At 37.6% G+C, this 27,088-nt stretch overlaps 1 protein-coding gene across 2 annotated transcripts in view; it reads left to right on the forward strand.

Moving 5' to 3' along the window:
• ZC3H12C (zinc finger CCCH-type containing 12C) overlaps positions 1 to 27,088 on the forward strand; it is a 78,385-nt gene that overhangs the window by 13,681 nt on the left and 37,616 nt on the right. Inside the window, exon 1 of one of the 2 annotated variants that reach the window (XM_037745208.1) lies at positions 20,753 to 23,901. The exons of the other annotated variant lie outside the window; for it this stretch is intronic. Within the exon in view, the coding sequence (XP_037601136.1) occupies positions 23,878 to 23,901 (24 nt within the window). The 5' untranslated portion in view covers positions 20,753 to 23,877. Of the gene's footprint in view, positions 1 to 20,752; positions 23,902 to 27,088 lie in introns of those variants that run through there. 2 annotated transcript variants of the gene reach the window in all.

Raw genomic sequence — 27,088 nt, forward strand, 5'->3', positions numbered from 1 at the left:
AGACCTATTCTTTTCACTGTTGTTCATTTTTTATGCCATATCTATAAAATATAGGTAAAGGTAAATGAAACTGTGTGTACAAAACCTTTCATTCAAATTAAGTCTTTTTTTTTTTTTTTTTAAGACGGGCTCCCACTCTGTCACTCAGACTGGAGTGCAGTGGCATGATCTCAGCTCATGGAAGCCTCTGCCAAGTAGCCGGAACCACAGGCACACACCACTGTAGCCAGCTAATTTTTCTTTTCTTTTTGAGACAGCGTTTTGCTCTTGTTGCCCAGGCTGCGATATCAGCTCACCGCAACCTCCACCTCCTAGGTTCAAACGATTCTCTCACCTCAACCTCCCAAGTAGCTGGGGTTACAGGCATGCACCACCATGCCCGGCCAATTTTTGTATTTTTAGTAGAGATGGAGTTTCACCATGTTGGCCAGGCTTGTCTTGAACTCCTGACCTCAGGTGATCCACCCACCTAGGCCTCCCAAAGTGCTGGGATTACAGGTGTGAGCCACTGCGCCCTGCCTAATTTTGTATTTTTAGTAAGAGGGGGTTTCTCCATGTTGGTCAGGCTGGTCTCAAACTTCCCACCTCAGGTGATCTGCCCACCTCAACCTCCCAAAGTACTGGGATTACAGGCATGAGCCACTGTGCCTGGCCGATTTTTCCAATTTTTGTAGAGACAGGGTTTTGCCATGTTGCCCAGGCTGGTCTCAAATTCCTGAGCTCAAGCAATCTGCCTGCTTCGGCTTCCTAAAGTCCTGGCATTATAGGTGTGAGCCACCATACCCAGCCTTGCAGAGACAGAATCTCTTTCTGTCACCCTGGATAGAACACAGTAGCGCCATCATGGCTTACTGCAGCCTCAACTTCCCAGACACAAGATATCCTCCTGCCTCAGCCTCCCAAGTAGCTGGGCCCACAAGTGCATGCCAACACACCTGGCTTTTTTGTTTTGTTTTGTTTTGGTAGAGATGAGGTCTTGGTATGTTACCCAAGCTGGTATCAAACTCCTAGGCTCAAGCAATCCTCCTGCCTTCGCCTCCTAAAGTGTTGGGGTTACTGGCATGAGCCACCATGCCTGGCCTTAATGGAGTTTTAAGATCAGGATCTTTATGCCTCCCTTACCTGGCTTCTTAGATATCTTTGCAAGAACACTGTTTGAAAGCTCCTGCTCTCTCAAAAACGATTCAAATAATTTACAAACACCAAAAATGACAGTGCTATTGAAACAGAGCTTTTCAGAGACTGGCAGACAAACCACATTGTGATATCATGAGGGTTTTATTAAATAGTTTTTGTACCAAAGTCCTAATTTAGCATGTAAAAAAAAAATGATTGAGTTTAGTGGCATATATACTACATGAAAATAAGGTATTCAAAAATCTAGATGATGTCTTCCTAGTCTTAGGGTACTAAAATTTTGCCCCTGTACTCTTATTCAACACTTTTCCAAAATGAGTCCTTCCAATACTGTATTTTAAAATACCATCCATGTGCTGATGACTACCATATTTATATCTCCGATCCTGATTTCTCTCTTGTACACTCTATCTTGTGGACAGCTCCACTTGGATGGCTATTGGTATCTGAAACTAAAATTATCTAAAACAGAATTTTTATCCCTCTAAATCCGTTCCTTTCTAAGTCTAAATGTTACTACTCTGTTCTCAGCCGCTCAAATCAAAAATCTAGAAGTTCTTGATACTTCCTGTCATCTTACCCACTCAATCCAATTTAAGAGCTGTTAACCAATACATGCAACAAGTTGAATTAACAAGGTTGTTCAATATTAGGAAATCTGTTATAGAATAAAACCTACCTGGTTAATGTATATACTGTGTAATATTGTTCTTACAAGAACTTTTGCATAAAAGTAAGATTAATCTGTTCATGTATTTGGTTAATTTTGGTGCCACCATTGTTGGGCTTTGTCAGCAGCTAGGCTAGCCTCATAGACCAGTTGGGATGCCTTCCATCTTCAGTGTCACGGGATAATTAATCTAAGTAACATAGGAATTATTAAATGCTTCGAGATTTGTTAGAATATATCCACAGAATCTATGAGTATAGGATTGTTAGGAAAGGAATAGAGTATATAAATCCTTAATAAAACTTTCATCTTTTACATGGTTATTCACACTTATAACCCCTTCCCAAGTCAGCTTTGATTATAGGTTCTTAATTTATTGGCATAAAGATTTATGCAGAGATGGCGCTCTTGAAGCATCCCTTTCAACTCATTGAATATTACATTTGTAATGTTACACATTTGTGGAGTTCCCTAACCTCCTGATCATACTTTTTGGAGGTTATTCACTCATTCATTCCTTTATCATTTGTTACCAGCTTTCCATTTTGCTAATGGGTTTTACTTTTTAATTTTGCTTCCTAATTTATTTCTGCTTTTAATTTTATGCCCTTGTTTGCCTTTTTTTGGTTTTTCTACTCATCTTTACCTTTCCAATTTAAATATTTAGTTGTTTCTTGTTTTCTATTAAATGCGTTTACAACATAAATTTTTCTTTGACTGTCAGTTTGGCCATATCTCATAGGCTATAATTTTATTGTCATTCATTTCTAAATAGTCTGCAATTTTTATTTCTCTTTACAGTTACTTGGAAGGGCATTTTAATTTACAGATAGTGGGAATTTTAGATGGTTTGTTTTTGGCTTTCCATCTGCCTCTAACTTCTCATTTTTATGCATCAATGGTGAGAGTATATTTCTACTTTCCAGGTTTGAGTTTTTCCTCAGTGCCATGAAAAAGTTATTCTAGCACAAATGTCTTCCTGTACCTCAATTTTGATGTCAAGCAGCCCACAGTAAATTATTCAGTGAATACTTGAGATACAGGGGTTGCTTTTGTTATTGTTGTTGTTGTTTAAACATGTAACCCTGGCCTGTGGATAAGAGAAATAAAACTTATGTGGCCGGGCACAGTGGCTCATGCCTGTAATCCCAGCACTTTGGAAGGCTGAGGCCGGTGGATCACGAGGTCAGGAGTTTGAGACCAGCCTGGCCAAGATGGTGAAACCCCATGTTTACTAAAAATCCAAAAATTATCTGGCACGGTGGCGGGCGCCTGTAGTCCCGGCTACTTGGGAGGCTGAGGCAGGATAATTGCTTGAACCCAGGAGGCGGAGGTTGCAGTGAGCTGAGATCGCACCACTGCATACCAACCTGGCAACAGAGCAAGACTCCGTCTCAAAACAAAAACAAAAACTTATGCTTGTCAGGACTTTTTGTCCTCTTTGTATAAGAATAGGGATGATGTAACTTTCAAAATAAATGTATTTTTTCTAGTTTGTTTTAAAAGTAATTGAGTTCCTTAAATGGAATTTCCCTGTGATATTAATAGATCTCCACACTGGCCCTGGTATGCTCCCTTCTTTGGGTTTTATAGGATTTCTTGGGGGTTGGAAGTTGAGCCAGCACCTGTGGCTTTTCCGTGGCCCCCACTCTATTCTGTTTACCAGTTTAATAATATTTCCAGGAGTATTTCTGAATACTCTCCACCCTCATGCTCAAGATTTTAAAGCTTTGGAAATAATAACTCCTCTTTCTCCTCCTGCTTATGGATGGAATGAGTGAACTGCCATGGGAATAGTGGAATTATAGAGATTATTCCACGCTCTTGAGAATGGAGAAGGGTGGCAATTCTAGTGATTCCTGTAAGACAATGAACAGACAACTAATGCATCCCTGCCCTTTTATTTCCCATTAAGTTGCCTACTCCTAAGTGTTCTCTCAGTTCTTCTGATTACATTAATGAGAGAGGCTCTGACTGGTCCTAAGGTCTTTCAAACCCCTCTGTGGAATAAGAACATCAGTAGGGAACAAGAAACAGCCAATGTTTGAAGTCAAATTCAGATTCTACAAATTAGAAAGATATTCTGTTCTAAAAGAAAGACTAGCTTCAGAGTGTAGGTAGTATAAAGTATAATTTTTTAAAGAAAAATCAGGAATCAGTTTATAAGAAAAAACTTCAAAAATTAAACATATAGATTTGGTTGCGGTGGGAAATTCAACTGGCCTGGATGTCAGGGAAGCACGTACCAGGTTGGCAGCTGCAACTTAGCTTGGAGCTCATCCCGTGCTGTGATAGCACCTGAGTGAAGATGTGGCAGGTGGAGAAAACACTTTGGAACTCCTGAGTGACAGCCAGAAGCCAGAACGTTACCTTGGCAAGTGTGCTACCAGATGCTGAGTCTTGGGCCTGAGCATTCCTCAAAATAACAGGTAGACCACAACTGTTTGTTTCCTACTTAGATAACAAATGAATGTGCATTTTACTAGATTGGGTACTTAGTTGATGGTATACACCTAATGTGAGCAGGACAGTGCAACATGTATTTACATATGCTCAAAATCCCGAAATAATTTATAAACCTGTATACTATGTATAGAAGTCTCATACTCTTCAATGTGTCATAGACTCTTACTCAACTTTTTGTGTTATCTCAGGAAAAAAAATCAGATTTGGAAGGTAAAATAAAAGTCAGTAACTTATTTTAGAAACACCATTCTGAAGACTGACTCATTTGTCTAATTGCCAGATCTTTGCTTCCCCAGTAGCTTTTTTTTTTTTTTCTGAGACAAGGTCTTGCTCTGTCACCCCAGCTGGAGTACACTGGCGCAATCACGGCTCACTGCAGCCTGAACCTCCCTGGCTCAAGGCTTCTCCGACCTCAGCTTCCCAAGTAGCTGGGAGTGTAGGCACATACCACCAGGCCTGGCTGATTTTTTTTTTTAGCTTTTGTGGAGACAAAGTCTCACTGTCTTGCCCAGGGTGGTCTCAAACTCCTGGGCTCAATCTATCCTCCTGCCTCAGCATCCCAAAGTGCTAAGATTACAGATGTGAACCACTGCACCTAGTCCCCAATAGGTTTTTGATTACCAAACCCAATGAAGTAAAATTTTTTCCACAAGTGAGAAATCGGGTAAGCTGATTTTTATCCTCCCCACTTCCCTTTCTTTCAGTGCATGTGCACACTCATGCACACGTGCACACACATCCACGTGAACACATGCACGTGAACATATGCATAGAGAAGGAAAGGTGCAGGGATAAGGAAGGAGATCCAGAGACCAGGAGCATATGAGGAGTGCTGTCCTTATAATATCCACTGTTGCCCTTATCCATATATCCTTATAATGTCCTTATAATATCCATTGCATTTACATCCCCTTCCTCAAGAATCCTTCACATATAGATGTTTAATTACTTCAGTCATGTAAGCATCTTAACACTTTTACTGATTTTTTTTTTTTTTAATGTATACATATATTTCTGAGACAGGGTCTGGCTTTATCTCCCAGGATGGAGTGTGGTGGCACCATCTAGGCTCACTGTAGCCTTGACTTCCCCAGGCTCAAGCAATCCTCCCACCTCAGCATCCCAAATAGCTGGAATTACAGATGTGCACCACTGCACTTGGCTAATTTTTTGTAGAGATGGGGTTTTGCCATGTTGCCCAGGTTGGTCTGGAACTCCTGGGCTCAATCAATCCGTCTGCCTCAGCCTCCCAAAGTGCTGAGATTATAGGTGTGAGCCACCACACCTGATCCCTTTTGGAATTTTGATTTTGGGAGGAAGAGATAATGGAAAGAGCAACTAGGAATAAAGTATTTGGATTGCCAAATGGCAGCATTAAGCTCTGGGAAAGATTAAAGAAGGACTAGAAAAGTGGGTAGAAGAGCCACAGAAATTAACCTGCTTCTGTTGACTGGCAGTTCCTGCCAGATGCCCTTTTCCTTGCCTTTTACTCTCCACTCCCAGTCAGTCCTGTACCACTGGGTGTTGTAGAGGCCAGGAAGGACTGCAGAGTTGAGAGTGATTGGTTTTGGCAGAGAATTACAGGATGGAAAGCCAAAGGTTGCCTGACTGAAGCAAGTCTGTTGTTTTTCCCCATTTCACTGCTATTCCTTCTTTTTTTCTCTCTTCAGTTGTTGTTCTTTCTGTTGTTCTAATTGATTCATTTGTTCATTCATATACAGATGTGCATGCACACACCCTTCATCTCTCCTGCCCCACTGAATCCATCTCCTGGTTTAAAGTTCTTATCCAAAAAGAAAGAAAAAAGTCTTCTCCTTTTGAAACTATTCCTATCCCTCCCCGCCATCCCCAAAATATTCCTTCTGTATCTTATTCTTTTCCTGCCAAACATATGCTGTCATCTGTCTCTAGGGCATACTTATTTCTTAGCTGGGAGTTTTTAACCTGTGTTCCACACTTCTCCAAAGAGTCAATACATATATTTGGAGATTGTGTGATGTTGGAGATGGGAAAATTTTTTCATCTTTTTTTTCTACAACCTCTAATAGAAAATTAGCATTTCCCTTAATTATGAATGTAAGCAGCAAACCCAATGTTAATAGCAGTATTCACCCATAGAAATGATGTCTCCTACACATTACAGTTGAAACAACAAATATCCTGAAATATTTAACTTTTTGTCAAAATCATGTTAATTATTAGATTTGCTGGTACATCTTGTTATTTTAATGTGTTAGTAAAAAGGAACATATTTTTACTATATCACAATTTTTAGTATTTTGAGGACTAGAATATAATTGGCTTCTTTTGCAACTCAATCCTGTGTTTTTGTTTTATGCATTGAAAAACCTTCCTTTGAAAAGAGGTCTGTATACTTCATTAGACTGAGAAAATATGCCTGTTTATCCCATCGCTCTTCCTTTTGCGGAAATAGCTCTCTCAGGGGGCCATTAGCAACCTTGACCCAAGCCCTCTTCTCTGTCATTCTGTGATGTGTTTGTATCATTTGATGTCATCAGTTATTTTATAACTCCTTCCTCTGTTGTCTTTAGTATCAAATCCTGACTCAACCCATTGGCTCTGACTTAGAACATATCTCATGTTTGTTTCTCTTTTTTTCTGCATAACTTTAAGTAACTTAGTCAACTTTTGCTTAAACTATTATAATACCTTCCTAAATTGTCATCTTTGAGTTTCTTGCCTCCCCAAAACTAATAAAATCTGGAGTTGTCATTCTAAAATAGAAATGTGTGCTCAGAAACCTTCAGTGGTTTTCATCACCCTTCTAAAATGTGGGTAGACGAACACTGTTCCCTTTTTCAGAAACCTTCAGTGGTCCCCCACTGCCAAAGGTGAAACTCTGTGCAGCATTATAGACTTTGCATGAACCAGCCACGCCCTGACTAGCTAGCCACTTCTCCAGTAGTATTAATCACAGTTTTCTGTATGTTGTATCATCTCTCATGCCTCTAGACCTTTGATCATGATGTTCTCTGGGCAGCAGTCCTTTTTTCCTTTGTCTCACCCTACTCCCCTCCTTCTGCCCAACACAGACACTATACCATAGGGAATTAGGAATAGTTCGTCACTGTCATTCTGTCCTCAGTTTATATGTCACCTCTCAGAAGCTTCCCAAATCTGAGACAAAGTCTTTGTCTCTTGTACTCTATGACACATTCCCATATGCAGGCATCTCTGTATTTCACAGATATTCGTTTATCTGGCTTCCTTAATACATTTTCTACTTCTTCAGAGTAGCAACTTGTATTCATGTTTGTAACCTCTGTCTTTCACTAAGCATCATCTCTTTCCCCATAGTAGGCATTCAGATAAATGTTTCTTCTGTGAATAAATTAATTCATTGGCACTGGCCTAACCTTTCATTTAGTTTGACTGAATAATCATGGACCATGCTGCTATTTTTCTGCTTCTCGTGAAAGTATTACTTAAAAAATGTATTATTTGTATAGAATTTTAAAGTAAAATTTGATCAACTAGCTCATGTTTCTAAAATGCCCCAAGAACTAAGGTATTCTATATTTAAGTTACACATCTAAGTTATGCCCCTATCAATAGAATAAACTCCTCATTCACAAGGACCATTTTTTTTACACAAATGATTTTGTTAAGTAACAGTTATTTTAGGGGAAAAATTATTATGGCTTTAACTTTTCAATGGTTAATAATTTATAGATCTTTGGAGAAAGTTAACTGAAATGTGTAGCAGTTTATGACTTTAAGAGAATTTGTGGCTAGAAATTTAAATGTTAGTGAAATTATAGGAGAGATGAAAAGGGGCTGCTGCTCTAAATTTGTCTATAGCCATTTATTTTATAATAAATTTTCACTATCCGCCATGTATATTGTAAAACTGAAATGAAGGATTCGGTTCTCATTTTCTTTATTTTTTATTTATTTATTAGAGACAGCGTCTCGCTGTGTTGTTCAGGCTGGAGTACACTGGTGTGATGATGGCTCATTGCAGCCTCGCACTCCTGGGCTCAAACAATCCTCCTGCCTCAGCCTCGCAGTAGGACTATAGGCATGCACCACCATGCCCAGCTAGTTTATTTATGTTTTTCTTTTATTTATTTATTTTTGAGACAGAGTCTCACTCTGTTGCCCAGGCTGGAGTGCAGTGGCATGATCTTGACTCACTGCAGCCTCCTCCTCCCAGGTTCAAGCAGTTCTCCTGCGTCAGCCTCCTGAGTAGCTAAGTTTATAAGCGTACACCACCACACTTGGGTAATTTTTGTATTTTTAGTAGAGACAGGATTTTGACATGTTGGCCAGACTGATCCCAAACTCCTGACCTCAAGTGATCCACTCGTCTCAGCCTCCCAAAGGGCCGAGATTACAGGTGTGAGCCTCCATACTGCCCTATTTTGTTTTTTCATAGGATGGGGTCTTGCTATGTTACCCAGATTGGTCTTGAACTCCTGGCCTCAAGTGATTTTTTCACCCCTGCATCCTAAAGCATTAGAATTACAGGCATGGAGCCACTACACCTAGCTATTTTCCCATTTTCTTTTTCCTCGTTTTTTTTGAGACAGTCTTACTCACTCTGTTGCCAAGGCTGGAGTGCAATAACCTGGTATTGGCTCACTGCAACCTTCACCTCCTGGGTTCAAGCGATTCTCCTGCCTCAACCACTCAAGTACGTGGGATTACAGGTACCTGCCACCATGCCCAACTAATTTTTGTAGTTTTAGTAGAGACGGGATTTTACCATGTTGGTTAGGCTGGTCTTGAACTCCTGACCTCCGGTGATCCGTCTGCCTCGGCCTCCCAGAGTGCTGGGATTACAGGCATGAGCCATCACGCCTGGCCTGTTTTCTCATTTTCTAGAGGAAAATCTCTGTTTCCTTTCAAGTGCCTGTTGTATTTTCTTCTAATTATACTTTAGTTTTCTCCCTCTTGCCTTCACTCCTGCCCACCATTAAATCAATGTATTTCTTCTAAATCACTCATTTCGAAGCATTCTTACACTTACATTCCTTACCAATTTCTAACATTATTTTCTAATTATCTGCACTCTCCATAGTGTTTCATGGCACTTCAATCTTTAGTAATATTTTTTCATAAAAAGGATAGGTATGTTTGGCTTTTCCAAACTAAATGTTATTTCTCTTTCCCTTTGAGAAACATTATTCTGAATTATTTTATTTATTTTCCAGAATTCAAATGTTAGGATATCATGCACAAAGGAATAGAGTTGGGCATTTGAACTCTAAGGCATTTGATTTCTTGTTTCTATCAACATGTGGTAAGAGCTAATGGGATACAGTTAAAGCCTTTGCCTACATAATCTTCTACATTACTAAGGAGAGATGTTTTAGAATTATAGTAATAAGAATATGGAATAAATAATGACAATCAGGTCTCTAGTTTTTGCTCTGCAATTTCACTTTTACACTAAACTTTTTTAAAGATATGCCTCACCATTTACTATGTGACAGTCGCTGTTATAAGTTACTGTGTATATTAACTCATTCAATCCTCGTAACAACCCTATGCTATTAGTGGTATTATTATCCCCATTTTATAGTTGAGGAAAATGAGACACAGAGAGGTCAAGTTACTTGTACAGGTTGCTTGGTTAGTTTCAGGGAGAAGGCATGGTATGGGATTGGTTCTTATAGCCATAAATTATATAATCAATCTCTAGCTCATTCGCTTTTCTTTGGACTTTGACTAAACTGTGCCCTGGAATTTATGTAAAAATTCAGAGACTAGTTTCAGAATACCAGTAACTCAGATCTCTGGAAGCAGCAGTGCCTGCATAGGAACAAGTGATCCAGTGGATTCTAGCTCCCTTTGGCATTTGTCAGTTGGTTTGCCACTGAGAACACATTCTGAATGGAACACATGTCACTTTTAAATCAGCAAAATAGTGGTGCCCAATGGTGGCAGAGCAAATAGGTTAAAGAAAGTGACAAGCCATTCTTACGATTATCGATTTAAAAATTCTTAGTGAAATATCACCATATGTAATCCTCCTTAAAGTAATTATATTTCTATATTGGGTAATCTATTCATATAATTCACAATAAAAAATTGTGATAGTCTAATAGATCATTTTAATGTAATTCAAATTTCTAAATTTTTTTCTCTAAATCTTTTAAATAGGAGAAAAATGTATTTCTGTAAATTATTTTTCAATGGCTGTATGTAGTGTGGCATATATATGTATAAAAAGTTATAATTACATATAGCTAACATATGAGTCCTTACTATATGCCTGGCACTGTTGAGAGTTTTATATTTATTAGCTCATTAAATTTCAAAACCGTCATATTTTATCTTTTTGTTTTTAACAATTGAGGAAACTAAGGCATGGAGAAGTTAATTTGTCCTACATGAGATATATATATGTTGTATTAAAACACTAGAGTCATTCTCATTAACATCAGAAACAACACAAAATAACCCTTGTTCTTTAATACTGCAATGCAGTGGAACAAAAGCATGGATCAAGAGATATAAAAATTGGTAAGGAAGAGGAAATATTATTATATATACCTGGAAAATGCCAGAGCCTCAGTGAAATACTAACATTAAGAATCCACTGATACATGTAAAATTTTCAACGAAGCTTTATGTACAAGAATAGCTGTTTTCTTAGACACCAACAATAGCCAGTTAGAAAGTATAATGGGGGAAGAAAAAACCTCCGTTCTCAGCAGCAAGAGCAAAAAGCAAAATATTTTAAGAAAAGTTTATTGAAAAATACAAGCCAGGTGTGGTGGCTCAGCCCTGTAATCCCAGCACTTTGGGAGGCTGAGGCGGGCGGATCACCTGAGATCAGGAGTTCAAGACCAACCTGGCCGACGTGGTAAAACCCCCTCTACTAAAAATATAAAAATTCGCCGAGTGTGGTAGCACATGCCTATGGTCCCAGCTACTCAAGAGGCTAAGGTGGGAGAACTGCTTGAACTCAGAAGGTGAAGGTTGCAGTGAGCCGAGATTGCACCGCTGCACTACAGCCTGGGTAACAAAGTGTGACCCTTTCTCAAAGAAAATAAAAATAAAAGTTTGTTAAGAAAGTCCTTCATAAAGAAATCTGGGGAAATCCATTGACAGATTTTAAAATTTCCAATAAATTATCATTGATTGAACAATTTAACATAATAAATCAGCAATCCTTTTTTTTGGGGGGGGGAGACAGAGTCTCGCTTTGTTGCTCAGGCTGGAGTGCAATGGCACAATCTTGGCTCACTGTAATGTCTGCCTCCCAGGTTCAAGTGATTCTCCTACCCCAGCCTCCTAAGTAGCTGGGATTACAGGCACCCGCCAGCATGCCCAGCTAATTTTTATCAGCAATGCTTTTTAAGTACCTATTTCTACAACACTATCTCCATCAAACTCCCAACAGCTTTTCAGTTAAAACTTGTCAAAACAACTCTCAAGAGTATCTGGAAGCATGCACATGCAAAAATAACCAGTATAAGAATATGCAAATGAGAAGACTTGCACAGAGGGTACCAAATATATTACAAATCTACAGTTATTAATGTGCTATAGGCACAGAAATAGCAAAAGATCAGTGAAACATAATTGGAAGTGTGGAAGTAAGCCCAAGTTGATAAGATATTAATATAAAATAGGATCATCACTCCTCCTCTCAAAACCCTCCAACAGTTTCCCATCGCAAAATATAAGCCAGTTCCTTCGTGTGACCTACAACCTTGCTACTTAAAGTAGTATGATCCAGGGACCAACAGCAATAGCATCTATGAAATTGTTAGAATGTGAAATCCCAGACGGCACTCCAGACATCCTGAGTCAGAATCTTCAGGATCCTCTTATGATTCAAATGCAGTTTAAAGCTTGAGAAGCATTGCCTTTTAATGCACTACATGGCCTGACTCCCCTTGACCTTGCCTTTCCTGCTTCTTCTGACTCCTGCCTTGGAGGCTTCTGGCCACCTCAGACTTAGCCACCCTACTATTCATGAGCACACCACGCACGCTGTCATGTCACAGTTTTGTTCCTGTTCGTCTTCATCCGTTCCTGCTCTATAACCAAATATCTTACACTGGGTAATTTATAAATAATAGAAATGTATTGCTCACAGTTCTGGAAGCTGGGAAGTCAAAGATCAAGGTGCTGGCAGCTTTGCTGTCTGGTGAAGTCCTGTTCCTCGTCAAGGGGATCTTGTCACTGCATCCTCAGAGTGATAGTGGGGCAAAGGAGCTTGCTGAAGCCTCTTTTATGAGGGTGCTAATCTCATTCACATGTGTGGAACCCTCGTGATTTAATCACTTCCCAAAGGCCTCACCTCCTAATTCTATCACGTTGGTTGTTAGTTTTCAATATATGAATTTTGCAGGGACACCAACATTCAGATCATAACCCTGTCACACACATCCTCTCACTTTTTTAGGTATCTGCATAAATATCACCTTATCTAAGACGCCTTTCCTGGTTAAAAATTACTTACCATCACCTGACATGTATTTATTATTTAAATTCTCCCCGGCCTCATCACACACTGCACTGCAACCTTGGGGAGAGGAGAGGACTGACTTGCTTTGTTCTTGCTGTAGCTTCAATGCTTGGCACCTAGGAGGTACCCATTTGCTAAAGGAAATGGTCTCTGGTCACAACATTTTTATCAGCCCATCAATATATACCCTTGTTTTATGTGTGTTTCTGTTTAAAGACGCCTTAATATATATTGTTGATTCATTAACTTTGAACTGATGGCCAACAGCACTCTAAATTACACCTAAACAAAGCCATCTAACAGTCATATTTTCTCTGTAAGGCGCATCACAGGCTTCTTGCACTTAGGAACACTAGACAGCATTTTGGCTACACTCAAGGCCATTTCAAACAGCAAATTCACCAACAAAACACAAAAATGGGAAACATGTAGCACTAAACCTCAAAGAAAAGGACTCTTGTTTACAGAGACATGAAACACTAAGGCAGAGCTTCTCATTCAGCCTCTGCTGGAACATATGCATCAGGCAACTCAAATTTTTCACCATCCTCTCTGTATACGTGTCTGTGGAATGACCTCAAAATCACAAGTATTAATTTAGGGCTTTCAAACAAGTTTTAGCAAATAGGCAGATTTGCAAACATGGGGAATCTGCAAATCATGATCAGCTGTGTGTCATTCTTTCAATCACTGGGTACCGAGTTTCTGCTGTGTGCCATGCTCCCAGGATTATGCACCACTTAAAGATTGATCGATTCCTAGCCATATGCCAGACCCTGTGCAAAACTCAGATAATTTATAGATGAATTTAACAGTGTTCCAGGCATGGCTGTGTCGGGTATTTAGCTAATATTCAATAGTGATGGGTAGGATTTTAACAGGTGAAACTGTGGAGAGAAGTATTTGGGAAGAAAGAAACTCTTAAGTCAATTTCCGTAACCTTGGCTACACATTAGAATCACTTGGGAAGCTTTTAAATCTCTGGCCGGGCTCCATCCAGACCAATAAAAGTAATATCCTTTTGGCATCAATATATTTTAAATCTTCTGAGGTGATATCAATGTATAACTAAAACTGAGAGAACTGCTGTTTTAAGTACCTACATTTGGCTGGAGAATAGGTTATATGAGGGAAGTAAACAAATAAATCCAGAAAAGAGATTTTGAACCAGATATTGAAAAGCTATTTTATTCACCTGCTGTGTGCTGAGCACTCTCCTAGGTGGTGGGGATACTTCAGAAAGCAAAACACAAGAATCCTTGCCCTGTTAGAGCTAACAATCGAATTGCATTGGCAGCTGTTCAGGATGATTCATATTCTAGATTTAACTTTTTATAGTATATGATGATTTGTATTTAGAAGAAATCTTGTCCCAAAGGCTTAGAATTCTTAATTTAATGCCTAAAATATTACATCACCTTTTGATATGAATAGAACTCCAAAGAAAAGTTTTGCTATAAACTTCTGTACTAATCTCACTGAGTGTTTGCTAACACAGCCGTCTTTTTTTTTTTTTTCTAGTTTCCTGCACACAGGACACTTGTCTAAAATCAGTAGTATGCGGTTATTTAAAATCAGTAGTGTGAGGCCATTGGAAATCCTAATTCAGGCTTTTCATTTTCCCATCTTACAAGAACACTGATACAGAAGGAAGTGTTTTCTATATCGATTCTTAATAAGAGTTTATGTTTAGATCGAACTTAAAACTAGCAAAGTACTTTTCTTGGGTCACAGTAGGATTGCAGCTTCTTTTGGATTATTGCCTTATATCGTGTTTTATTTCTTTTCCTGAATTTCTGTACAAGCATGTAATACACTGTTACACACTCTGTTACACTCTTAGTAAAAATAGACCTAATTGCATAATCCTCTTTTAATTCTAATGCAGTTATTCTTTGTAGTCTATCTACATGTAGACTACATATGTAGTCCATTTCACTTTTTAACAATGCTTTGGTCAAGCAGTTTTTAATTAGTTTCCTAAGTAAATTATTTAACACTTAAAGAAGAACAAGACATGCACGTATTCTCATTTGGTACAAGCCGTCTAAAGATACGATGTCTGCAGATGAGCAGCACATATCAGGTGGTGGCTGAGGATGTCAGAGAGAGCGGCATCCAAAGGACAGATGAGATGAGGTCTGACCAGGTGATATCGTGAATATTATTACCAGAAGAGATGCAGTGTCATTTAACTACTATCAGTTATTTTATAATTTCGAGATGTCTTATCTATGCATTTATTTTGTATAAAATTACACATATTTGGTCATCTTTTTCTGAACAATTTCAGTTATACTTAATATAGCCATGAGTGTATTTTGTTAACATGAATGATAATCATGTGCTTTCTGCTTTAAAAACAAAAATCACACATAGTAGTCCCCCCTTTTCCTTGAGGGATACGTTCCAAGACCCACAGTAGATACCTGTAACTGTGGCATACATATACATACAAATGGTCCCCAATTTATGGTGGCTCACCTTAAGATTTTCAACTTCATGATGGTGTGAAAGCCATATGCGCTTGCTAGAAACTCTACTTCAAGTACACGGATACCATTCAAGTGTTTTTCACTTTCAGAATAATAAATTACATGAGCTAACCCTTTATTATAAACTAGGCTTTGTGTTAGATGATGTTGCCCAAGTGTAAGCTAATGTTAGTGTTCTGAGCACATTTAAGGTAGGCTAGGCTAAGCTATATTTTCAATTTAAGGTAGGTTTGTCAGGACATTACCCCAAGTCAAGGAGTATCTATAATATGTTTTTTCATTTCTACTCAAGCCAGCTCACAGGCAGGTAGGATTTACAGCATGGATACATTGGACAAAGGGATAATTCACATCCAGGGTGCCACAGAGCAAACGGGCAGTAGATTTTCTCATACTAATCAGTACACCACACAATTAAAAATTTATTAACTTATTGTTTATTTCTGGACTTTTACATTTCATATTTTCAGACCACAGTTGACTGTGAGTAACTGAAACTGAGGAAAGTGGAATGCAGATAATGGGGAACTACTGAATGTCCTTTGTGGCTCATGAGTTTTCCCATACGCTAGCTGCTTTAGAACCTATTACATCAGCACTTTGGATGTCATTTGCATTCCTTGTACTTTTCTAAAATTCCTCATTCCATGAGTATTTACAGGTTTTGTAGGAATTGAAGATAATCTTTCTTAAGAGCGATTCGCTTAAAGAATTTTTTAAAAAACACTAAATGGGAAACTAATCATTGGGAAATATTTGGATGAAGTCTCGAGATATGGGTTATATTGTCATTTTAAATGAATGTAGAAGAGTTTCTTTGTCTTTGGACCACTGGAAAGGAATGCTGTTTTTGTGGATTTATTTTGTATTTGTCTCTGATTCCTAAACAGAATTGAGGGTTACCTACTCTTGATGACTGGGTACCAAAAGATTTTCATAAACCTTAAGAATGTTGACTTTGAGGAACATTATCTTTCTTGTTATTGAATTTTTTTCTTTTCTTTTTTGAACTTAATCCCTTCATATGTGTTAGACAAGTGGTCTGATTAGAGTTAATTTATATCGTTTTTGTTACCCTTTACTTTTCTTATTAGCTCTTTATAACAAAAGTTTTCACTGATGATTATTGATGGAGTTTGAGGGGTCTTTTTCCTGCCTTGTTTCTCAACCAGTTGAGAAACAGACAGGAGCTAAGCAGATGGAGATCAAGGTGGCAGCTCTTTCCATCCATAGAACTACTGGAGAGAACGTGATTTAAGAGAACAGCATAAAGAGCTTAGTAACACTGAACCCCAGAATTAGAAAGATTTAACCATCCAGTCCCAGGCCATGCTGGAGAACAGAGCACCCAAGTATTCTCTGCTTATGGGCAGATCTCAAAGAGAAATGTACAGTTGAAAGGGCCTGTTCCTCACAGACTTACCCATCAAATAAATCATCCTCAAGTGGGGAGGCAGAAGCTGCAGTGGAACTTCTGCAGATGCAGCTCTGTTTGGGAAGCTAATCCAGAGGAGACTTCAGAAAAGGAGACTTCAGCTCTGTTTGGGAAGCTAATCCAGAAAAGACCTATCATCGCTGGGAGGCTTGAGCTTCTGTGAATGTTGGAAGAGCCCCAGTGGCAGTATCAGGGCTACAGGAACTTTGCCTATAGCCGCAGTCTCTTTGATAAAATCACCCTGTCACAGAGAGAAAGAAAGACTAGCAGAGCAGGATTTTTGCTCATGTGAATGCTTGCATTCAGATTTCCAGGGGCCTATTTCTTTACTGATCGATTTTTCACTTGAGGCTCTTCTAAAGATCAGCACACTGCTGCATGCTGTATTGGTTGTACTATGTAGATTATGGGAGAGTGAATGGTTCTGCTCTCAAGAAGCCTATATCCTGGTTCATAAATAAGTGCTAAATTGTACTGTACAGACTATTTAAGTTATAGAAGTTTGAAGGAGTTGGAAAGCAATAAAAACTGAACTAGTGCAAGAAGGTTTTATGGAAAAAATAAGCCTTAAGCTGGGCTTAGAACAATAGATTTAATCTGGATAGGTGAGGCAATAGTGCAAGACAACACTTAAGGGAAAGAGACATCTGTGCCCTCACTTTTGCTGTCCCTTCACTTTAAGTGGGACAGGTCACAGGACCAGAGGACGCCTATTCTACAGACAGAGCCTCAAAAACAAAACAAAGCAGAGGACCAGAGACTTGTGATTTGCAGCTGAGATTTTTTTTTTTCTTAAGCAGAAAAGTGATGTCATTGAAAATTACTTTGGCAGGGAGGTACCTAAGGGATATTCAAGGAAGGAGATAAATTAAGAAACAAAAGTAATCTAAGCTTGAGAGAATAAATGCTTAGCCTAGGGGATGCTTATGGCCATGGGAATGAGAACATTGAGAAGAGAAAAATAATCAAGAATTGATTAACTGGATCTTCAGTATATATTAAATGAATGAAACAATTGGGAAATAGACAAAGGTGTCTATGAGGTTTTAAGAATGCACTGTTGCCACAATGATAGCTACCCTTCAGGGAAATTGGGAGTGAGATACACTGTTGCTCACAGATGTGAAAACAGAAGCCAACCAATGCATATGTTCTCCAAGAGTGATATGTTTATTCCATTTCTACTTCCTCTTTTCAGTCATTTTGATAGATTTTATGGGAACCATATAAAATCTCTCTCTAATGTATGTGTTTGGGTTTTTTGTTTGTTTCTTTTGAGACAGAGTCTTGCTATGTCTTCCAGGCTGGAGTACAGTGGCACGTGTTAAAGTGTGCACTCTGAATGAAGAGACCCACCCAAAACAGGCTTTGTGTGAGCAGCATAGCTGTTTATTCACCTGGGTGCAGGTGGGCTGAGGCCAAAAAGGGTGTCAGTGAAGGGGGGTGGGATACGAGTTAGTTTTATAGATTTGGGGTGAATAGTGGAAAGTTACAGAAGTTAAAGTTGGTGGGTTTTTGCAAGCTGGGAGGGGGTCGTAGGGTGTGGAGTCAGAAGGTTGGGCCAAGGTCAGTTACACAGTCCAATGGTATTGTCAGTTGAGGCCAAAATAAGAAACAATAGAAAAATGTCTCAGGTTAGTTAGGCACTGTAGGGGTTGATCATTCTTCCTTCCAGCTACTTAAGGTTTTCTAATTCTGGAAGGCCCCCAGAGGTGTATGTGCAGTTCATGGGGGTCGCCCTGCTGTCCAGTCCACAGCATGGTCAGACCTTACAGCTACCACGCCTGGCTAATTTTTTTGTATTTTTAGTAGAGACAGGGTTTCACCATGTTGGCCAGGCTGGTCTTGAACTCCCAACCTCAAGTGATCCAGCCGCCTTGGCCTCCCAAAGTGCTGGGATTACAGGCGTGAGCCACCATGCCCAGTCTCTCTAATGTGTTTAATGTCCTTCTATACTGGGTGCCTGATGTTCTGTCCACCTAGCATTTTCCCCCTCTGCTTCTGTTAATATCACCCCCACTAAGGAATGCACCCGCCCCCATTTCCTTAAGGTCTGACAGGGCAGCCAATCATGGCCCCGCATACCTCTGGCCACAGTAGTTGGGTAAGGGGGTGAGTATGTGACTTCAACTGTGCTCATCAGATTCTCTGTCTCAGGAATTTGAGCCTTGAATGGAGAACACAAGATCAGAGAACATAGTACGAAATCATCAGTTAGCGATAGCGTAGAAGCTCTGCCACTGAAGCCCGGGGTTCAGTCCTGTCTCTGACCTTGAATGTTGAGTTCTCCCTCTGACCCTGAGAGCTCCTTCGTGTTCTTTCAATAACTGTCCCAAGCCCTTTTTTTAAAGGCCTGTTTTTCTTGCTAGTGAAGAAAAGAAATTTGACATGCATCTATTATATCTTATTCTTTCTCCCTTTTAACTCTTATTTACCTATTGGTAATTGCTTAGTATTTTTTAGGAGCAAATATGACTTACAAAAAAAGAAGTATGACTTCTGATAGAATTTATTTTAGGATATGGGTAGGAAAAGTAGTTGTTTTCTTCCCCTTTTTTTTGAGATGATGTCTCTTTTGCCCTGGTTGGAGTGCAGTAGTACAGTCACAGCTCACTGCAGCCTTGAACAACCGGCTCAAGTGATCCTCCTGCTTCAGGCTTCCAAGTAGCTGGAACTACAGGCATGTACCACTATGCCTGGATAATTTTTTATATTTTATTTTTGGGATACAGGATCTCCCTGTTTTGCCCAGGCTGATCTTTAACTCCTGGGCTTAAGCAGTCCTCCTGCCTCGGCCTCCTAAAGTGCTAGGATTATAGGTGTGTGCCACCACACCCAGCTAGTTTTCTTTCTTGTTATTAAAATGCCAATAGTTTACAATGGCTCTAGAGGAAACTATATCATGGTGATAATTTTAATCTACCTTGTCCTCAGCCCCCACTTCTAGTCCTGTGATGAACGTTAACACATTAATGTATTTTTTCTGCTCAATATTAACACTTTTCCATTTATGAGCTTTATTTTATATAAAGTCATTTATATTTGATTTATTTTAAACATATGATCCTGATTACAGTTGAGATTTTTTTTTTCTTCCAGTTAATGTTAAGTATAAAGGTACATTTTTCCAGAGGTTACTTTGGGTGGATTGTATTCAGGGCTGGTGTCAAATATAGGCTATTGTTGGGACTTTGAGTGTCTGCCTCTTCTCTGAAAAGTGTCATGGTTTTCATGGATGGAAAGGAATCAGGAGAATGTCTAACACTTTCAACAGTACTTTCTGGAATTGGCATGCCTCAGATGTTTATCAGGTTCTTAATACATTTGACCTTATGATATTCTGTTAACTAGTGCTCTCCTGATCTATAGCAACCTCAAAAAAAACAAATTTGTCTTTAATTCAGGCAATATTCTTAGCATTATTTTGTGGTTATTTAAAGTTAGTTTTTAATACTTTTTAAATAGCATTTTTCAAGAGTCATTTTCTATAAGAGATCTCACGGCCTGTGTAACATCCTAAATATAACTCTCAGATATTAGAATTAATGCCTATTTGATTTTACTTCATTCTTTTACAGTATGTGTAGGAACTAGCTTTTTGTTGTTGTTGGTTGGTTTGTTCTTTTTTTAACTCTCAAAAATAATAGTTTTTGGTTAAAATTTTAATTTCGACGTTTTGGGGACAATTGGGAAAATTTGATATAATCTTACTTCCATGGTGTTACCATTAGGATCAAAAGAGATTATAGGCCATTTGTTGTGGTTCATGCCTGTAATCCCAGCACTGTGGGAGGCCAAGGTGGGCAGATCACCTGAGGCCAGGAGTTTGAAACCCAGCCTGGGCAACATGGTGAAATCCCATCTCTACTAAAAAAAAAAATACAAAAATTAACTGGGCGTGATGGGGAAGCTGAAGCATGAGAATCCCTTGAAGCTGGGAGGTGGAAGTTGCAGTGAGCTGAGATCGTGCCACTGCACTCCAGCCTGAGCGACAGGCAAGACTCTGCCTCAAAAAAAAAAAAAAAAAAAAGAGAGAGAGAGAGAGAGAGATTATATATTAAAGAAGAACAAGGTCCATATTAGGAAAGTGGTCCCAGGAAGTGAATTCAGATCCCATAACAGTGGCAAAGATAATTGGTGCCATACCCCTGCATCAAAGCTTACTTGTGAACTCAGAAAAAGTACAAGCCCTCTCAAATGGTTGAAGTTTCAAATATTAGAGCCACCCTTGGCATAGGCAAATTTTAGTATAATACTCCTAAAACTACACTTTTTTTTTCTGTCATAAGTGTGCATTGTGCTCAGTCATTTATTGCAGTGACCCAAACAGAGCCCAGCCCAGCTGTTTGTATTTGCCCTGCAGTGGGAAGAGGACTAGGGCCATGTGACTAAGAAAGCCAGACTGTGGGCTGTCTTCACCTACAGATGTTTTAATGTGCTTAACATTATCCAATACTAGCAACCGAGATAGTCTAAATACCACAGCAGGATCTGATTAGCTTTTTCAGATCACTGCCTTTATTTGCTGTTTGCAAAAAAGCTTAATCCAGTGCTAGAGATCAGGCTTCCTGCTGAGCCCTGGGGTAGTTTTCTCATTCTTTGTGTTCACAGTGGCAGGCATTAGTGAGCAGAATCCTCCTCCTCCTAAATTAAAGCTATAAAGTAGTAACTATAGTAGCAAGGGATAAAGAGAAGGAAGAAAACCCCAGAGAAAAGAGAAGACTGTCTATTCATACTAAGTAGTTTCCTTGATATATACAAAAGAAAGAGTTTCTAACATGAATTCATAAATACTGACCTCACTGTCTCTTCTAATCAGTGCATGGCTATTAGGTTTTATTTGGTTTCAGTTGTAACTACTTTGTACGGATGTATGTTACGTTTTTCATATTTATCCTACTCAATCAATCTCAGTTTTACCAGAAGAATTACATTTTTTTAGCCCTAACAGTGGACTTGATTTCTCTTTTTCCTTTCAGGGCTGATACCTTTTTTACTCGTGAGATTTCAAGAACTATCACCACCACCAAAAAAAAAAAAAAAAAAAAAGATAAAATCTAACTTTCTTCATTTCGGGACATCCATATGCTTACCCAAGATGTGACATTTGAATTCTGTGTAATTCACACTGTAATTTGCAATAAGCTATAATGCTAGAGATGCTTTATCTTGATCCTTGATGGGTTTATGAAATTCGACTATCACCTTAAATATTTCAGTAAGATTGCTATAACCCTTGGTGGAAGAAAGAATAGTCTACTTTAGAAATTAGTTTGTAATTTAGAACCTAGTAATTATATTTAGTTCAAAAATATTTTCATCGATTTTTAAATTTTCTACCATTTTTGGAATGGCATACATCAATAAAATATTGGAACTCTCTTGAGGAAATAGCTGTAAACAAATGATAATCTGTAATGTGGTACTTTATCTTTTAGTTTTCTTCCTGGAAACAACAATAATTTTCAGTTTTTAGTAGGCAGAAGGAGTGTTTTCAGTGTGATAACTGAAAAATCTTAGCCATGTAGATCTTCTTATTTTGTAAATAGAGACGATCTCATTTGCATTTGAGTAGGCACAATAAAGACAAGGCCAGGAGTCCCAAACTAGTGTTACTTTTTTTCAACCATTCACAAATGATCCTAATTATGTGTAGCTTCTGTATTTGTGTATAAAAGGAGATTGATTTTGATTGTTTTGGGTACATTTTATATCTTTAGATTTCATGATCATATAATGAAAAAATCTAGGCCCTGCATAAATCAGCCTATAGCAGAAAATTGTATGTTAAGAGCAGTTCTTTGCCTTCACTGTTTTAATTTGCACTGGAATGAAGAAGGAATGTGCATGTGCTTGTGTTCTACATCACAAAGTAAATAGTAGAACAGCTATAGATTTCCTTTTTCTTTAGTAGGGAAATACATTTACAATGCCTTATAGTGTTTACATTTTGATTGATTTTTTTGTATATAATCAGAGGCCACTCAAGGTGTAACTCATGCAGCCCACAAAAACAAGTAGTTCATAGTATTATAAATGCTACAGTCTGAAACTGAATAAATCAGGGATAAGAAGTTTACTCACCACCGGGGCTTATTTTTATATACTTTATACACTACAAAAAAATCACAGTATTTATAATGTTAACTTGTTCCTGAGCTGAAATTTGAGTATTAACATCTTAAAAATTTTATGAAATACAAATACTTTAAGCAGTTATAATATGTTGTATATTAAAATATAATGAAAGACTTGCTTCTCTTTAATTACATGGTTAACTAGTATCCATAGTAAAAAAAATTTTACACTGCTACTTGACATACATAGGATAGGTTATTCTGATGATTTTAGGTTGAAGTTAAATACTTCTGTCTAAATCTACAGCTTAGGTGACTCATTGGCACAAAGTTAGACAGAACTTGTATTTCATCTTACTATGCTACACTTTCACTGAATTTTTAAAAATCAGTTCTATTTGTAATCTCTTAAGTCTTTTCCTTTTGCAATCGTATTTTCATCATCTCTTCTTTTTGTTTTTTTTGTCTTGCAACAAATTAACAAATACTTAAAAATACAGATTTGTCACTATTGCCAGGGAAATAGTTTTACTATTTACCTTCTGTCTCATTTCGCCACTTATTAAAGACAGGGAATACTGCAATAGTTAATTGCTACGTTGACGCACTTCATTTTCTTTCTTTAATAAAAACGAAAAGCTAATAGACTACGGTACAGCTTCAACTTTTTGAAAACCTGCAACTTTTACTACTTTAAAATATAATTGGTTTCTTTGTTTCATGCATTAAAAGCAAGGAGGAAAAGCTGAAGTCTGCCCAAGCCAGGTGTTTCTTGTTGGCAGCCTGCTCCCTAATGACTCTGCTCTCATAGAGCAGCTGCCTACTAGTCAGCTTTGTATGGCCTATTGTTGCTGCACACCCCTCGTTAATACACATGCTGCCCCGGGCAGACCCTGCCAATGACATCAACTTGCTTATCTTAGAAACCTACGAACCTGACGCAGGGTGCTGAGGTTGTCTTGCATCTGCCCGGCCAACTAATTGTGAGCTTTCTGGCCTATGATTGGCTGTTATTCCACTCGGTAATAGGTTAAGCAAAGACATTGCCATTCCATCTGTTCAACCATTCATTGTTCTTCTTGCCTGCCTGGGAGTCTGCAGCTAAAATTGTGTTAAGGAGTTTACTGCTGAAGCTGCTACAGAAACCAATGTCTTTGTATTTTCCTGCTAACGTGAGTATCTGTGCTACTTTAATGCCTTGGAAGTTAAACTTTGGTAAATATTCAGAGTATTAATTTGAACTCTGTAAAAGATAGAAAGCACTTCAAATGAAAGTCCACAAATTATTACATCGTGGCCAACATACCAGAAAATTAAATTCTTTCTGTAAAATATGTCTGCAAAGCAGATTTTTACATTTTTCTATTCTAGAGTTATGTAAATAATTACTTATAGCTTCATGAACATTTATAAGGCATTAGGCATGACATATAATCATTGGGAACTTAAAGTCGAATTATAATAAATATTCAGATATTTTTGATCAATGGTGAATTTAAATTTTATCTTGTCAAAGCCTTAAGTTTCTTAAGATGTCACTGTCGTACCTAGGTGCTATAAAATAAGATTTGATAAAACTTTCTATTGTCTTAAAAGTCTAGCTTGGGGAGATGGATTGATATAGGTAGATGTTTCAACTTGTTTTAGATGTGATGATTAAGCATTCAGTTGCTTTGTCAGCCGTCTCAGTATTCATGTGCAGTTTCTAATTTCTTCACTCTCATCTTTTTTTTCCCCCTTAGTTTCAGACATTAGATTGAAGATGTCATTCCAAGAACTATTTTCTTCAAGAGTTCTGTAAAGGGGAAGGGAGGAAGAGACAAAGACTTGCATCTATCAGTTGGGAGGGAAAGAAAGCGCATAAAGGGTTAAAAAGAGGTTTTCATTTCTACCACATGCCCTATTGTGTGAACATATGCATAAGTCTATTGAAAGTTTTCCGAAGATGGGCAGGCCACCAGTTGCTGGTCTCCTGCAGTTCCAGTAGACATCTGTTGCCCCAGAGCATTAACCAATCTGTTCAAAGGGACATCCCTCCTTTGTTAGCTAGAGGGATGCAGACAACAGCACTCACTCAAATACAATGGTAATTAAATACACAGAGACTACAGCAGTAGGTATTTATTACATATTCATTATTTTATTTCCATTGTTCTCATAGTATTACCATTTGGCTAACAACTAGAACCCACTTTTATGGCATTGTAACTTTACATTACAAACAAATCGGCTTAACAGGTTTATGGTCTAATATTCCTGATTAATATGAGGCTCTTTAGGATTAAAAAAAAAAAAAAAACATTTTCTTAAATCTGATTTAGATGAAGAATTATCCAAGTTAACTAATGAGAAGTTTCAGAAAATTTGGTCACTAGATGGAGGAACTTCAGTGTGTACAATACATTTCTAGTGAATAGCCATTATATTATAAACCTGCATTCAGCTAGCACAAAGTTTCTTTTTTGTAATTAAAAGAATTAGCTACACTTCATCATCATCTACAAAATTAGCATGAATATTTAGTTCTTTTTCAACAAATAATATTAATTAATTTTTAGGTTGCCCTTTAGCAAGAAAATTTGAGTTTCCAATACAGTATCTGGAAGGAATTTCTATATTTGTAATTACAGAAATTTGTTCACAAATCATTATATATTGGCCCAATTCCTTTTGTGTTCAAGAATATAGTGTCTTAAGGTTAATTATAATGGAGCCCTGATAATACAGTTTAAAAATTAGCTGTATTTCTTGGAGTTTTTTTATAACTATGGGAGCAAAAACTGACCTACTTTGTGAAACTTGGACTATGCTGCTTCATGAAATTAGCAAAATTACCCTTGTTAGTTACTATTTCATTGATTAAATTTAAGATGGTTTATATGAGTTTGCATTTCAGTAAATGCAAACTTAAAAGTCTTAATAATTCATTTGGAAATAAGGAGAAAAGTATTTTCTACCTTACATGTAATAATACATTTTGTGCTGTTAATGGTCTTTTCCATCCTTTTAAAGTTTATATTAATCATTTTTAAAGCACTAAACAAAAATAAAATTATATACCATTCTTTCTTCTAAAGTTTCTCAATTTCCTGTAAGTTTTACATGTTTTATTATTTTAACAAATACAGCAGCCTATTAAAATATCTTGTTTTTAAATCTTTATCATTTAGGTTTCTATTGAATGATTTCAAGATATTGCCAAATTCTGGGTTGTTTTTAAATGCCCTAATAAGTAAGGGCAATGATTTGCTAATTACAAGTGGATAAGTAAGCATTCTAGAGATCAAAGTTTTAAAAACCAAATCTTTACCATTTGGATCAATACAAATCAGGTTATTTCAAATCTGTAGTATGTGACATAGAATAAATACGTGGCTTTTAGGCCTGGAAATTGAACTCATTTTTCCCTATTTGTACTGTTTCTATTTAGTCTCTTGTTTTGCAAGGACCAAAAATCATTTAACTGCTTGTTTAGTACACGATGACATTGGATAACCTTCTGTGAGCTAACCAATGAAATCTAGAAGATGAAGAGAGAGGACTGTCAGTGTGAAAAAAGTTCAACCAGAATAGTTTAAGACAAAACTTATTTGCCTAATAAAATTGGATGTTAATTTTTTTTAAAAATAGATCAGGCTTATGTTTATCCTTAGCAATAAAAAGTAAACCTAATTATTATAAACTTTTTATTTAAAATTATGTGCAAATTACATAAATTATTATACGTTAAAAGTGTGTAGTAGTCACTAAATACATTGGTATACAAATGAGGTTTGTGTGATTTAGTTATTTAAAAAAACTGAAAATCCCATTTTCCCCCTTGTATCATGATAGCCATATAATAAAATTACATGGTATAGCAGGTTTAGGTAGTCTCATTGACACTTTTTAAAAATATTAGATCAAAGATACAGAAAGATCTAAATACTTTTTAGATTGATTACTTTTCAGTTTAAAAACTTTGCAGTATCTGATTTTGTTTCTTTGAAAAATGTGAAAGTTAAGAATAATAATTGCACTTATCCTTTAAGCAGAACATTTCTTTCTAATATTTGCCAGTGGTTGTATTTTTCATAAGGCATTCATCTTGTCTGATATAGTAAAAAAACAAAAACCCCAAACTGCTCAATATTAAAAAATATTTCCTAGGTCAATTCAGGGATTTGGTCAGCAAGTCATTATCTTGAAGAATTATCTCACAACAGCACTTATGCAAAACCCAAACTTTTCAGGGGAGATCAAAAATGTTGCCCATTAAATGCACTTCCTGCAGTCAGAGCAGATTGTGGGGTTTACAGAACAATGATGTCGGAGCTTCCAGATTGGTTTGGCAGCTGCATTGTTCTCGGAGGGTAAACC

Source organism: Cebus imitator, unplaced genomic scaffold (assembly GCF_001604975.1).
Source record: "Cebus imitator isolate Cc_AM_T3 unplaced genomic scaffold, Cebus_imitator-1.0 Scaffold194, whole genome shotgun sequence".
Taxonomy (NCBI): Eukaryota; Metazoa; Chordata; class Mammalia; order Primates; family Cebidae; genus Cebus; species Cebus imitator.